Source organism: Ornithodoros turicata, chromosome 1 (genome assembly GCF_037126465.1).
Source record: "Ornithodoros turicata isolate Travis chromosome 1, ASM3712646v1, whole genome shotgun sequence".
Taxonomy (NCBI): domain Eukaryota; kingdom Metazoa; phylum Arthropoda; class Arachnida; order Ixodida; family Argasidae; genus Ornithodoros; species Ornithodoros turicata.
The window spans coordinates 168982887-168996758 of NC_088201.1; the positions used below are offsets into that span (position 1 = coordinate 168982887).

General features: G+C 56.2%; 1 protein-coding gene across 1 annotated transcript; it reads left to right on the plus strand.

Annotated features, from left to right (window-relative positions):
• The first annotated feature begins 13247 nt into the window (after window positions 1-13247).
• LOC135389524 (histone H2A-like) lies at window positions 13248-13622 on the plus strand. Its single transcript, XM_064619564.1, has 2 exons — window positions 13248-13280; window positions 13398-13622. The coding sequence occupies exons 1-2, from the start codon at window positions 13248-13250 to the stop codon at window positions 13620-13622; spliced, it is 258 nt and encodes an 85-aa protein (XP_064475634.1).
• The last annotated feature ends 250 nt before the right edge of the window (window positions 13623-13872 follow it).

Consider the following 13872-nt stretch of genomic DNA (forward strand, 5'->3'; position numbering starts at 1 on the left):
CTCGAGGAACTGCAGGAGGGCGTCACGAATTCGCCTTCTGGTGGCCGCGTTTCCGTCGGGGTAGGTGATGCTCAAGCGGGCAGAAGGAGCCGATTGGGCCGGTAGGCTTTGGAGAAGAGATGTGCGCTCTTTGTCGTAGGTGGGGAAGCACAGGAGAAGGTGGTCGACGTGGGCTGGAACCCGACAGCTTGGGCAAAGTGGGGAGTCACTGATTCGATCTTGTGCATGAAGGAAGGGGTGCGTGCGCTGCCCGTGCGGATACGATGAATGAGTGTGGCTTTTTTCCTTTCGAGTCTCTGGGTTAGGCAAGGAGGTTTGCCGAGTTCAGGGATTCTTAAGGCCCGATGAAACACTTCGTTCAGGTAGACGGCGATGTCGTTTCAGGTATCCTTGGGATGTGGTGGTGCCAGTATGCCTGTGTCTTTCCGCTGTGCCTCCACCGCCAGGTGGTCAGCGTGTTCGTTTCCCAAGATGCCAACGTGGGAAGGTAGCCATTGCAGGCTGATTGAGAAGCCGATGCCTTCGAGCTGCTCTATGGCGTTTCTGATGTCCCAGGTAAGGGAGTCGTCTTGCCTGGGGTGGAGGAGACGCGTTAATGCGGCGCGAGAATTCGAGAGAATGACTGTCGGCTGTGGGTGGAGGCCGGCTAGTCCCTTGGTTGCCTGAAGGAGTGCTATTTGCTCCGCAGTGGTAGAAGAGACCTTGCTTGCAATTTTGCAGCTCCATTCAATTCCCAGAGAACGAATACAGTATGCGGCCGAAGAGGTACCATACTGGTGGCTGACTGAGCCGTCTGTGAAGACCCGAAGGTGGGTCGATTGAATGTGGAGGAGTCTGACAAAGCGGGAGCCAGAATGGTGCTGAAGTCGCTTGAGGATGCTGGAGCCGGCGGGAGACTTTCGGAGTCGGTCAAACTGACAGAGTAGCTTCTGAGTGGAGGCCAATCTGAGATTGAGGGTTCTTGCTTCAACGTAGGACTGGTTGTTGGGTGTGGCCTGTGGAACTCCAAGGGCGGTTTTGATTCCCGCTCGATGAATACGCTCGAGTTGCTCCATTCTGGAGTTGCTCGGTAAGGTGTATGGGAGTCCATAAAGGAGCCTGGAGACAGTGAGTGCGTTGTACAGGGAGGCGTTCTTGGGCCAATGGGGGAAGGTTCTTTAGAGCCTGGTAGGAGATGCCGTCTTTGTCTGGTCTTGAGCGGCGGGTGCAGCTGTGGAGGGCGGTGAGGAGCTATGTTGAGTAAAAGGAGCGTCCATGGGGTGGGCTGTGTTGTCCTATGGAAGATCGAAATGTTGCTGTGGTGCGCAGGTGGTGAAGGAATCAGCGAAGAGCTCAGCTGCGTCGCTGAGGGAAATGGAGTATGCCAAGGCGTAGCCCTGGAATGGGTGCTTTCCCTTTGCTCTGCCTGAGAGTTTGTTGACTACACTCCAGAACTTGGAGCCAGGGGTGTGAGGGGAGAGAGCTGAGGAGAAAGTTCTCCACTGGAAGCGCCTGAGTGCCACCGTGTATCGTCTGAGTACCGCTGTGATGCGGTTGTATTGGATGCGGTTCTCTGCGGTAGGGTGCCTCCGCAATCTCCTTTGTGCCCGTCTTCTGGCGGCAGAGAGGTTGAGGTACTTCAGGTCTGGCACCGGGTCGGAGGCCCGGGTGGCTATTGACTTGAAGGCTCCCTTGAGCGCAGAATTGATGTCGGGAGTGAGGTCTGGGGTGGCTCCTTTGACGAGGAGGGTACAGAAGTGATCCCAGTGGACTAGCATATGGCTTGATTTGTTTGGCCCAGATGTCTTCTGGGAGATGCCAGGGAGGGAGATGAAGGCGGGGAAGTGATCGCTGCCCGTAGTGTTTTTTCCAGTTTCCCAGATGACTGGTAGTCCTGGTGAGTGTAGGGTGATGTCGATTGCGGTGTATGTGCTGGGAGGCCTGAAGGAAGTGGGTGCTCCTGAGTTAGTCAGGGCCAAATCAGAGTCGTCCATCGCCTGCACAATCTCGACTCCTCTGAGAGAGCACGTTGAACTGCCCCTGTGCGTTTACATCACCACAGATGATGAGGTTGTCTGGGCAGGTGGCACAGATAAACTGGATGCATTCTGCAAGCAGCCCCTGAGGGAGGCGACGGTGGACATATACTGAGACAACTGAAAGAAATGTGTTGTTGAGGGAGACTTTTGCGCGACGAACTCAGCGGCGTCACAGCAAATGGAGGAAAGATCGATGCGTGTTTCTGGGATATTGTTCCTGACGAAGAGGGCGGCACAACCAGTGGGGAAGAAGGGGATGGTGGGGTTGACATATTTCCTGTAACCCTGGATGGTGCTGCCATCTTTGAGTCCGCATTCACTGAAGGCGAGGACAGGTGCAGGGCACTTTTTTGTGAAGAGGTGGATTTTCTGTAACTTTGTTCTTAGGCCTCTGCAGTTCCATTGGATAACTGCAGGAGGGGAGGGCTGCTTCCCTTGGTGTGAACTATTCATGATGGTGTCTGAGGGCTCAATGCGCCGGGAGAGCGCGGGGTTCTGTAGCCAGGCTATGGAGAGCCTAGGCCGAGAAGTAGCTGGTGATAGCATCTTGGTTGGGGATGACGAGGGAGAGGATTGTCCTGAGCGCCGCTGGGAGCCTGGGACACTCAGTAAGGGTCTTGATTAGTGTGAAGGCGAGTCCAATGTGGTTCACGAGCGTTGGTTGCGTTGACGAGGTGGTGGTGGGCTCAGTGGGGACCTGTTGGGAGTGTGGAGCAGACTGATAGGGTTCTTTTTGGTGCTTGGTTGAAGCAGGCGTTGTGGCGGTCTTTGTGGCGGTCGTTGTGGCGGTGTGAGGGGGCTGGTGAGTCACCTGTTTACGACCCTGGACGATGCCTCTGTAGGAGGAGAAGGCTTCTTTATGCGTGGCGCGTGGGGAGGAGAGAGCCTTTTGTTGCTTCTGTCTTCCGGTTTGCTTTGGGTGCCAGTGTTCTTTGCTGGTGGGTTGGAGTGCTGAGCGCCGGGGGAGGAGGTCGCGGAGGTGTTCTTTTTCCGTTTTTGAAGGAGCTTCCTAGCCTGGCTAGTGGGAATTTCCGTCTTGAGGCTTAGACGATGAGCAGCCGTTTCGAGCAGCTTCACAGGGCACTCTTTATCTAGGACTGAGTGAGGGTTCCCGCAGTTAGCAGACTTAAGCTGCGGTTTAGTATAACAGTCACCTACATCATGATCGCCCGCACAGGTGAGGCACTTCCTAAGACGCGCACATGTAGCACCAACGTGGCCGAATCTCCCACACTTGTTACACTGGAGCGGCCGGGGCCGGAAGGGGTGAACAGGGAATTTCGTTGAACCGATATGCACAAACTTCAGCGCAGGGCCGACAGCAAAGACCAACTTCACAGAATCAGTGACACCAAGGCGTTTCACACTTGTGACGGAGACACCCAAGCGAAGACACCGAGCTAGCACAGAATCGGTGACAGTCTTGTCAGAGACACTGATAACACCAACAGCTGCCTGTTTAGAGGCAAGAAGAAAAGCACTGACTGGAGTGGAGCACAGACGGGGAAGCCCCATGAGCTTGTGGACACCACCCGCACTTTTCACATCGACGGCAACGATGTTTTTTTGCCTTGTTGATACGGATTTCCGAGAGCTCGTTGGGAGCCTCTGAGGCGATGAAATCCTCAAGCTTGAGGAGTTGGAGACTTGACACACTGCGTTGTTTACCCGTGGGGCGGAAAAGAACGGTTAGGCCCATATTGCGAGGGCGGGGAGGCACCGACATCACGGTGTTACCGCTGGATGCACTAGAACGCCGTTGAGCCTGACGGCGACACTTTCTTTCCCGTGAGGAGAGCGCAAAGCCGTCCTCGTCGTCCGCCCAGGACCTGTCCGTGTAGTCTGTAGTTAGGCTGTCTTCGGATGCCGCCGAAGAGGCGTCTGAGATAGCGTCCATATCCGATTGGTCCATGTCTTCCGACTGGACCGTTTCAGGAGGGAGATCCGCGTTGTGTGTATCGAGGATTATCCTTGCTTGAGAGAGTTGAGCCAGCTTGAGCCAGAAGCGCTTGAATGTCTGCCATCCTGGTAGAAACCAATTCGATGATCTCGGACAGAGTGAGGGGAGAGAAGCCTTGAGAAGAGCTGGTGCGACGTTTCGGAGAAGCGCGGGCCGCAGGAGCAAGGAGACAATGCGTCCGCCTCTCGACGGCATCTGGAGAGCGAATGAAGCGCCGCCGCTACGGAGAGAGCAAAGAGACGTACGCTCGCTTCGGAGGACAGCGAAGGAATGGGCATACATCCGCCGGAAGCTGCCGTTTACGCAATGGTCCAGGGAAAATGGCGGGCGCCCAAACCACGTGATCCCCAGGAGCCACTCACAGCGTCTCCGAGGTGCAGCGCGGGAAAATAGCTCGCGCCCAGTGCGCAGACCAATCTCCTTTCTCAACCTCCTGCCCCTTCTCTCCTCGGGTTTTTCGTCTCTCCTCTGTCCCCCCTACCCCCAGCCTCGTTCGTTTGGTTTGTCTTCGGCGCTAGCTGTAGAGCAACGATCATGCTGTCCCAAAGCAGACAATCAAAAAGCGATGGTGTATGACAAATCAAGTTTATTTGTCCTCGGGAACTGCCTCGAAAAAGCTACAGTACATATATTTTTACGTCTTGTAACAGGATTCACTGGAGCTTTAGGTGCTTCGACAACGAAGGGCAGTTCAGAAGCCGACGCGTCGTTGTTGCCCATGGCTGCGGGATAACTGAAACAAAAAAAATCTATTGATGATCCGTAACACTGCACGAAAATCACTGCTATGATAGGCAGTCGATCTTGATTTCGTCTTTGAACACCAAAGCGCAGTTGTCACAAATGCTCATAGATCACAGTGAATGAACGGCTGCGACGTGCATGAGGGGCAACTAGCATAACCACACATAATTTGATTAGCGGCATATCAGAAACGTACAAGTTACGGCAATGCACTGCACAATGAAACGCCGCTAACGTACCGAGTGACTCGTAAATGTTGTACGTAATACACTAAACGTGATAAGCCTGCATTACTTCCTTCGGTCACAAAAAAGTAATCAAAGAGGTCTTACCGTTCACCTGCAGTACGTCGGAAAGAGTGTAGATTTCCTCTCTGGCGATTTCTCCGTTCTCACATTAGCAGTTCGCCAAAATCTAAATCTAAAGCATTCAAAACCCTCAAACTACACCTAGCGTCTGCGTGCACAACGGTTGCAGTCCGAGAGAACACGCGTGGCCGGACAGACGGGATGTCTCCTCTGTCGTTTTCCTTTCTCCTCCGTTCGACCGACCGTTTGGATACGCGCGCCTCAATCAAATAACTCTCGCCCAATCAGCGCGAGGGCAACTGACGCCAGTTCTTGTAGACCAATGAGCATGCAAATATTTATACATATAATACGCAGCCAATCAGAGATCTTCCGAGCTCGCGCGCCGGTGGCGACAATATTTTCGAGGCGGTGCGTTTCGCTTTAGAGCCTGCGGCTGGTGCATACACAGGGGTGGCATCCAACGCATTGCTCCGTAGACGAAAGCGTGCTGGGGGAACGCAATGCATCCTGGACAGGTCCTGGTCGCACGTCACAGCAAACGTCAAGGCGCACGTGACCTTAAAGGTGGCGGTGCCCGTGATTGGGGGCCAAACCGTTTGTAAACAATGCGGTTGTTGTTTCTGGACGACGTTTTGGATGTTTTTCGATCACGGTAATTATTTTTATCCACTAATCTCGCAGTAAAACGCGCAGTTTTACACATAAAGCCTCGTATTGTTGACAACTTCCAAAGATGTGATGACGACCGCTCGTTAAGACTTACCGAGCCGACGTGATGTACCTAAACTAAGGTGAAATGGGCTACCATGTTGCGGAAAAAGCACCGCATAGTTTACGCTGGCAAAATACGGTAATCTCTTGGTGTTATGACGGTGAAAATATGTCGGTAAGCGGCAAACCGACATGTAAACAAAGTCACATGATCTCAACATGACGTTTTCTATGACGTGCGACCAGGTCAAGATGGCAGTTTTGCCAAAAGCACCCGCTTGAGGGTAGTTACAACAATGGCGGGTTTGTGTCACCCCTGTGGGTGCATACGGCGCTCGCACGACGCAGGCGCCTCTCTGGCCAATGGGGAGGCAGCTCGCGCGTCCCGCAAAATGCTGCGCCAGCGGGCGTCGACGGAATGCCCGTGTCGTCTGCGGCGTGTACTCGCTTTACTGTTCTGTCTGTCTGTCTGCCAGTTCGCTCTCGGCTCTTGTCGAGTGAGGACGTGTTTTGAGTGAGTGAGGACGTGAATCTCCTAACCTCGAGTTAGCGCCTCCCTGCCTTAACAGCCCTTTTGAGGGCTAAGTGCCTCGTTCACCCTTTTGTGTTTTTCTTTTGCTTTTACAGGAATGAACCTGGAACCGGATCCCGTCATGCTGCAACCGCCGGCGACCCCGTCGCGGGACCACGTGGCCCCCCGTCCACGCCACGAAGGGCCCCGTTCACGAAGGGCCCCCCGTCCACGCCAGCAAAACGTCCAAGGCGAGTCTCTCCTGACGACGTTTCATTTCGTTCCAGATCCCGCAGCACCAGCGCTACCAGCCACCTGCAAGACGACGACGACGGCTTCGTCACAGTCGTGTACAAGAAAACAAGAAAGGCCGGCATTCCAGTGGTGTTCACGCCCGTTGACCCCCAGGTAAGTCTCCTCAACACTGACCCAAATCTTATTGCTGCCCAGGTACTCAAATCCACCCAGGAACGAGTGAGGAATCACCGTTTCTCGCGGAACGGAAGCCTGACTGTGACGGTCGCCTCGCTCCAAACAGCCAAGGCCCTGCTCGGCGTCACGTGCCTCGGCAACACCGCCGTCACCACCCGGATCCCGGAGTCCTACGCCAGGAATGTGGGAAAGATCGTCGGCGTGAACTCCAGGTACACGGACGCCCAGCTGCTGGAATACATGCAACCCTTCGGAGCCATCGACGCCCGCCGCCAAGTACGCTACCGCCCGAACCCGGACGGCACAACCAGGACCCAGACAACGAGCAGCGTCGTCGTCACCTTCTAGAGCGACGTCGCCATGCCCGAGGAAGTGCCGCTGGGGTTCAACAAGTACACGGTAAGTGAGTACTTCTCACCCACCCAGTGTTATCGTTGCCAGGGCTTCGGACACGTCGCCAAGTACTGACGTCGGTCGGAGCGCTGCCACGCCTGCGCCGGGAGCCATGCCTTCAAGGACTGCACGACGCGGAAGGAGCAACGGTGCGCCAACTGCGAGGGTCCCCCAAGAACACGCAGGGTCCTCAGGATGTCCTCAAAGTGTCATCATGTCCTCGTCCGTGATGAAATGAACGGAGGAGGTCCACAGGCTGTCATTATAGGAGCTTCCTGTGGTTGTCATTTGCGTACATCCTGCGATCGTCAACCGGATGACAAGCACAGGAGAAGCAAATTATTTTAATACTGTGTTCTGCATTTTAATACCTGCTAGCAGTAATCAAGTTCCCGATTTATTTCTCAATACCCAATACAATCAAAGAAGGAGTGCTCATGCATAAATAAAAAATACGAACGAAAATACAAAATAAAAACTGATATAGGGGTGCAAATACTGATCGTCGGGTTTGAAAGGAATCTGTCCATGTGCTGCGTTTGACGCGCAGAAAAAAATAGTTTCCTAGACCTTTCACAGCGGTCTTATTGCATGAGTGTCCGCTAGGGATCCCTGGCAGGAGGTTGCACAGGTTGCATTTTATTTCCGAAGAGAGAAAAAATAATAGCGTTTCACTGCCCAAGCTTCACTTACGATGCATGCCTCAAACCGAATCAGTAAGAAACACGGACACTGCCTTGATAGCGATTTAATACTCCAAGGAATTTCTCACTTCATTGTTGGTTATGTGCGAAATCAAGTTACACTTAGATGCCTCACCCTTTGTTTTGACTGAGATACGAAGAGGTCTCCCGAATCTGCTGAAGTTCGGAAGACAAGAAATAAGTTGTATCTGTTGTATCTTGGAAAGGAAATGCTGCTGCATCACATGCCACGATGATGCCAATACATATATATGCCTTTCTAAGTGGTTTCGCTGGTCTTAGTGGCCTACGGGCCTTTTATACATATTTCTTTTTTGCTTTTTAAACTGTGACACTCATTGTTTGTGATGAGAAATACGCTGAACAAATACAGATGAGAAACCACGAATGGTAGCTGGTGACCCAGGCTGAAAATATATAAAACACACACGCTGACTGGGTGCTGCAAATGTGGCCTCACTTCCCAAAGTAAATAATTCACTAAGGTATCTGCTTGCTCCCAGAATTGTACTAGCCGCGTCATTTGGAAGCTCCCATAGGAGGTCCTGAGGATATGACAGGGAGTCTCACTTTGTCACATTTCTAACAAATTGAGGACCTGGTAGGGAAGTCCAGGGGATGTTATCCCTGTCCGCTGATGACTTTCCTCGGACGTACACAGGATGTCATTGTGTTCTTGGGGTCCCCACCCACCCAGCTTCGGAGGCTGCCCCAAGAGGAAGGCCGCCATCGCTGCAGTGAAGACGGAAGCCTGCGAGGTCCGCCCGTCCAGGAGCGGCCGCATCAACCCCGCCGTCGTGAAGCCAACGCGCCCAGCACCCGTCCGCAGCGCCGACGCCTTCCCAGCACTGCAGAAGCCAACGACCCCTGCCAAGAAGCTCGCAGCAGCCAAACCGGCCTCAGGTAAGAACTCTGATACTAATGCTACCTCCAGAGTTTGGGATCTGCCCAGGGACCCTGCCCCGACGCAGAGACAGCCGCCGCCGACAGAGCCCCGAGGAGGACGCCGGCCCCTCCCAAGCCTGCTGTACAGGAAGCTGCTGCCAAGCCAGAACCCGCACCTTCCCAGGGCGCCCAGCTGGTGCTGATGTTGGTCCCCCTGCTCATCACAGCCTTCCGTGCCATGATGGCTGCAATCCCTGCTGCCAGCAACATCCCAGAAGTCCAGGCCTTCAAGGTAATGGAACCAATGCTTGCCAGTCTTCTTTCTGCTTTCAGTTATAGACAGTAAGCCCCACGGAAGTCAACAACCCACCGCACCCGCCTTCCCACGCATACTGCAATGGAACTGCGCCGGACTACGACCCAGGCTGGCCGAGCTCAAGCAACGCCTCAACAAGACCAGCTATAGCGTCATCTGCCTCCAGGAATGCAACATCTCGGACACGATGGGGCTACCAGGCTTCATTATGTACACCTCTCCCAGCATACCACACTTCAGCCACGGCTGCACGGCAGTCTTCGTCGCAAGGCACCTGGCACAAACTCAGCTGCCCACAGACCAGCTGTCGTCGCCCGTGGTCGAGGTTAGAGCTGCGAAGGTAAGTTTTGGAAAGAACGAACCCACTGTCGCCTCTGTTTACATCCGTCCCAGCTCAACGGTCACGGTGGACCAGATACCTGACGACTTCCTGCAGCAAGTGCAGTCCTCCCTGCTAGGCCCTCTGCTTCTCTGTGGAGACCTCAACGCGCACCATCCACTCTGGGGTGTCTGCGACGCCGACCGCCGTGGCCGACGCCTAGTGCAGTCCCTGGAGGACTGCAGCCTGCTCGTCGCTAACACAGGTGAGATAACCTTTTACAGGCCACCAGTATCCAGTGCTATCGACGTCACCCCGGACGTTCCTGCACACTGGGAAGTTGCAATGGACAGCTAGGGCAGCGACCACTTCCCGATCGACGTGACCGTGGCCTACAAACACCGGGCCGCGAAGCGTCGGACCACCATCGTCGTGTGGGACTCCTTCCGAGCCTGCCTGGACGGAACCCCAGCCTCCCAGGACATCTGCGAGGACATCAGGACAGCCCTGGCCGCCGCAACCAAGTCCGGGACAGCGCCAGCAACCGGCCTGAAACCTGACCTGAAGTACTTCCGTCTGTGTGCTGCGAGGCGCCGCGCACAGAGGTCCCTGCGTCGGAACCACTCCCCCAGGCGTCTGACGGCTTACCGACGAGTTTCCACCGCCCTGCGCAGATATGCCGTCACGCTGCAGCGCTCCCAATGGAAGCAGTTCTCAGCCTCCCAGACCAGCAGCATATCGGCCGGGAAACTCTGATCTGTCGTCAACGCCCTTCAGCGAACCCCTTCAGCTCCATGGCTCTAGCCAAAGGGATCTCCCTGGAGGAGCTCGCTGAGGACTTCGCCGACCTGTTCGGCGCAGGGAGGGACGTCCCCTCCACGGCGGCGCCTCCAGCATCCCCCACGGACCTGGACCACCCCTTCACGGCCGGAGAACTGCGTTTCGCCGTGGACCACCTGAAAGCCAAGTCAGCCCCTGGGATGGACGGACTCACCTACCAGTGCCTGCGGAACCTACCGGACAAGACAACTACACGGCTCCTGGATTCCATCAACCAGTGCTGGGACCACAGCATGCCACCACCATCCTGGAAAGAGAGCGTCATCGTGCCGATATTGAAGGAAGGGAAGCCCCTGGGCGAACTGAGCTCCTATCGGCCGATATCGCTCACATCATGCTTGGCTAAGTTGACAGAGCGGTTGCTACACCGCCGCATTACGTGGCTACTTAATTCCAAGTCCTTTTCCCCCCTACACGACAGGTTTTCGACGCAACCTTTGCTGCCAGGACTCTGTGCTGGACCTGGTCTCGGACGTGGACGCCGCCGCCCAACGCAAGTGCCGAACGGCAGCGGTGTTCTTCGTCATCAGGGCCGCCTTCGACAGCGTCCCCATCAACTCCGTCATTGACTCCCTCGTCGACCCTGGAATCGGAGGCAAGGCAGCCGCTTTCATTCACGCTCTTCTTTCGGACCGCTCTTCAGGGTCCGACTGGGATCGACGCTCTTCCTCTTCAACCTCGTCATGGCTGGACTCCCCAAGGCCCTACCAGCAACAACACCTCCCCTGCAACTCTCCATCTACGCGGACGACATCTGCCTGTGAACCAACGGCAAGGACCCCTGGAAAGTGATGAAGACCATCCAGAAGAGCGTGGACGCTACGACCGAGTACATCCGTGGCCTCGGACTCACCCCGTCAGCCGAAAAGACCAGGGTCATGCTGCTTGGTTCCACGGCAAACTGGTGTACGCTGCCCGAGCCGATCCTGATGGAAAACACACCACTGGAACAGGTACGTGTCCACCGTTTTCTCGGAGTAACCTTGGATTCCAGGTCTTCCTGGGCGCCACTCGTCAAGGACCTCCAGACCAGATGCAAGACAACCCTGAACGTGACCAAGCGACTCAGCGGACGGCACTCCGGCTGCCCCCAGATGACCCTCCTGACCATCCACAACGCCACCACAGCCGCACGGATGTTGTTCGGACTCCACTACGCCAAGCCCAGCAGAACAGCGCTGGAATCGCTGTAACTTGTCTACCGTCGCGGACTGAAGCTGGCTCTCGGACTCTCACCTGGGGCGCGGAACGTCACCGTGTACGCCGAGGCTGCCGCCCTCCCTCTCCAACTTCGAGCCACCCAACACCTGCTGAACCAGCTCACCAGACTGAACAGGACTACAACCGGAAGGGCGCTACTGCAGCGTCTAAGGGACCGGCAACGAAGCCGCTTTTCGTGTACACTTTTCACGCAGGACCAGCTGTTCCAGCCCATTCCACCAGTCCCCAGCCCAGATGCTCCATGGTGGCACCTCGGGACCGCCGTCCATACAACACTGCCAGGCCTGCCGCGGAAAAGGGACGTTCCGGATGCGGTGGCACAGTTCCTGGCCGCCGAGCGCCTTCATGAGAGCTACGAGGACTACCTGCACGTGTACACGGACGCCTCAGTCGACCCTGGACGACGCGCCTGCGCCCTGGCCTGCCACATCCCAGCAACACAGTTCTCCTGGGCCGAAGGATTGTCCGGATCCCTCTCTTCCACGGATGCTGAACTCCTGGCGATCACGGAAGCCCTGGACATCATCGCCAAGACGAGCGCCACCAAAGCCGTTATCCTCACGGACTCCCGCGGGGCTCTGTCGAGGCTAAACAACCGTATTTGAACACTGCCCTCTCTCTTTCAGAGCACATCAGAAGCTGCAGCTCCTCCTGGCATCCGGTCATCGCATCGCGCTGCAGTGGATCCCATCCCACATAGGCATCCCCGGCAACGAGATGGCAGACTCCCTGAGCACGCAGGCCACCACCAAGACCCTGGTCTGCCAGGCACCATCTACTACCAGCCAGGCTAAGAAGAGCATCGCCCTCCACGTGCGCAGCTTCCACCCGGACAAGCCCACGGCCGATGGAACAGCACCCCGACCCTGCATCACAGCCGGCCTAACCAGGGACGAGGCATCGCTGCTGCTCAGGCTCCGTGCGTCATGCGCCTTCACCCGGGCGTACGGCTTTACGATCGGCCTGGTCGACGACCCACGCTGCGGAACCTGCGCTGTCCACGAGAGTGTTGCTTTTACGCTACGAGAGATCTTCTTTTTCAGAACCTGTCCAGCGCCGGCATCACCGACCACAGCCTGGTTAACCTAGTATACCCCATAGGCCCACGACACCATCGCCGACGTATCCAGAGGGAGCTGCTGCAGTTCCTGAGGACTACCAGCCTGGACACCCGCCTGTAGCTGCCACCCTCCGGACTTCCACCGCCTGACGCTGCCTAGGGCAGCGTAGGACCGCAGGACCTGCCAGGACACCAAAAGCCACCCCTGACCTGACCCCAGGACCACTTCTCCAGCTGCCGCCGCCTTCCTGACCCGCCTTACGTCACCCACGGCATCGCACGACCCGCATGGACTTGCCAGGATACCACAGCCACCCCTGGCATGACCCCAGGACCACTTCTCCAGCTGCCGCAGCCACCCTCCATCCCCTTACGTCATCCACGGCATCGCACGACCCCCATGAACCTGCCAGGACACCAAAAGCCACCCCTGACATGACCCCAGGACCACTTCTCCAGCTGCCGCCGCCACCCTCCACCGCCTTACGTCATCCACGGCATCGCACCACCCCCAAGGACCTGCCCGAGCCCCGAGAGCCTGCCTAACTCACCCAGACCCCCAAGACCACCCCGGCAACTTGGAGCTTTGCCATCCCGACCATCCCTGACTGATTCCTTGCTTCTGTCTCTTTCCCTACCTCCTCTCCCACCCCTTTCCCAGCGGGTGAAACTTGTCGTCTGTTTTGACAGGCAGACTATGGTGAGCTATGGCTAGCTCACCATAGGCAGACCTCCCCGTTTTCTCTCTACGCCACACCTCCTCCTCCTCCTCCTCCTCGTCGCTTCGGCCAGTCTGTTGTTAACCTTTCTAGCGTCAACATCATGTCAGGTCGTGGAAAAGGTGGCAAAGCCAGGGTAAAGAACAAGACCCGGTCCAGCAGGGCAGAGCTCCAGTTTCCCGTCGGTCGTATTCATCGTCTCCTGCGCAAGGGCAACTACGCCGAGCGTGTGGGAGCAGGCGCTCCCGTTTAGCTGGTCGCCGTGCTCGAATACCTCGCTGCTGAAGTGCTCGAGTTGGCGGGCAACGCCGCTCGTGACAACAAGAAGACGAGGATCATGCCCCGTCACCTCCAGCTGGCCATCCGCAACGACGAGGAGTTGAACAAGCTGCTGTCGGGCGTCACCATCGCGCAGGGTGGCGTGTTGCCCAACATCCAGGCCGTCCTCCTGCCCAGGAAGACGGAGAAGAAGGCCTAAGCCTACCGGACACCGCGAAGAACATAAAACGGTCCTTTTCAGGGCCACCACATGTTTGTCACGGCGGGCTAGCGCACTGCGAGTACAAAAAACCCTGAATCTGCTTTGAGTCCTGTTTCTTGCATGCATGACGGCGCGTTTGCGCCTTTTCCTGTCACTCGAATGGTGACCACGTTACTTCCCCCGTTTATTTATTTATCGTTAATATTAGTCGTCGACTGTCTTGTTAAGGGTAACATGATTTTCTTGC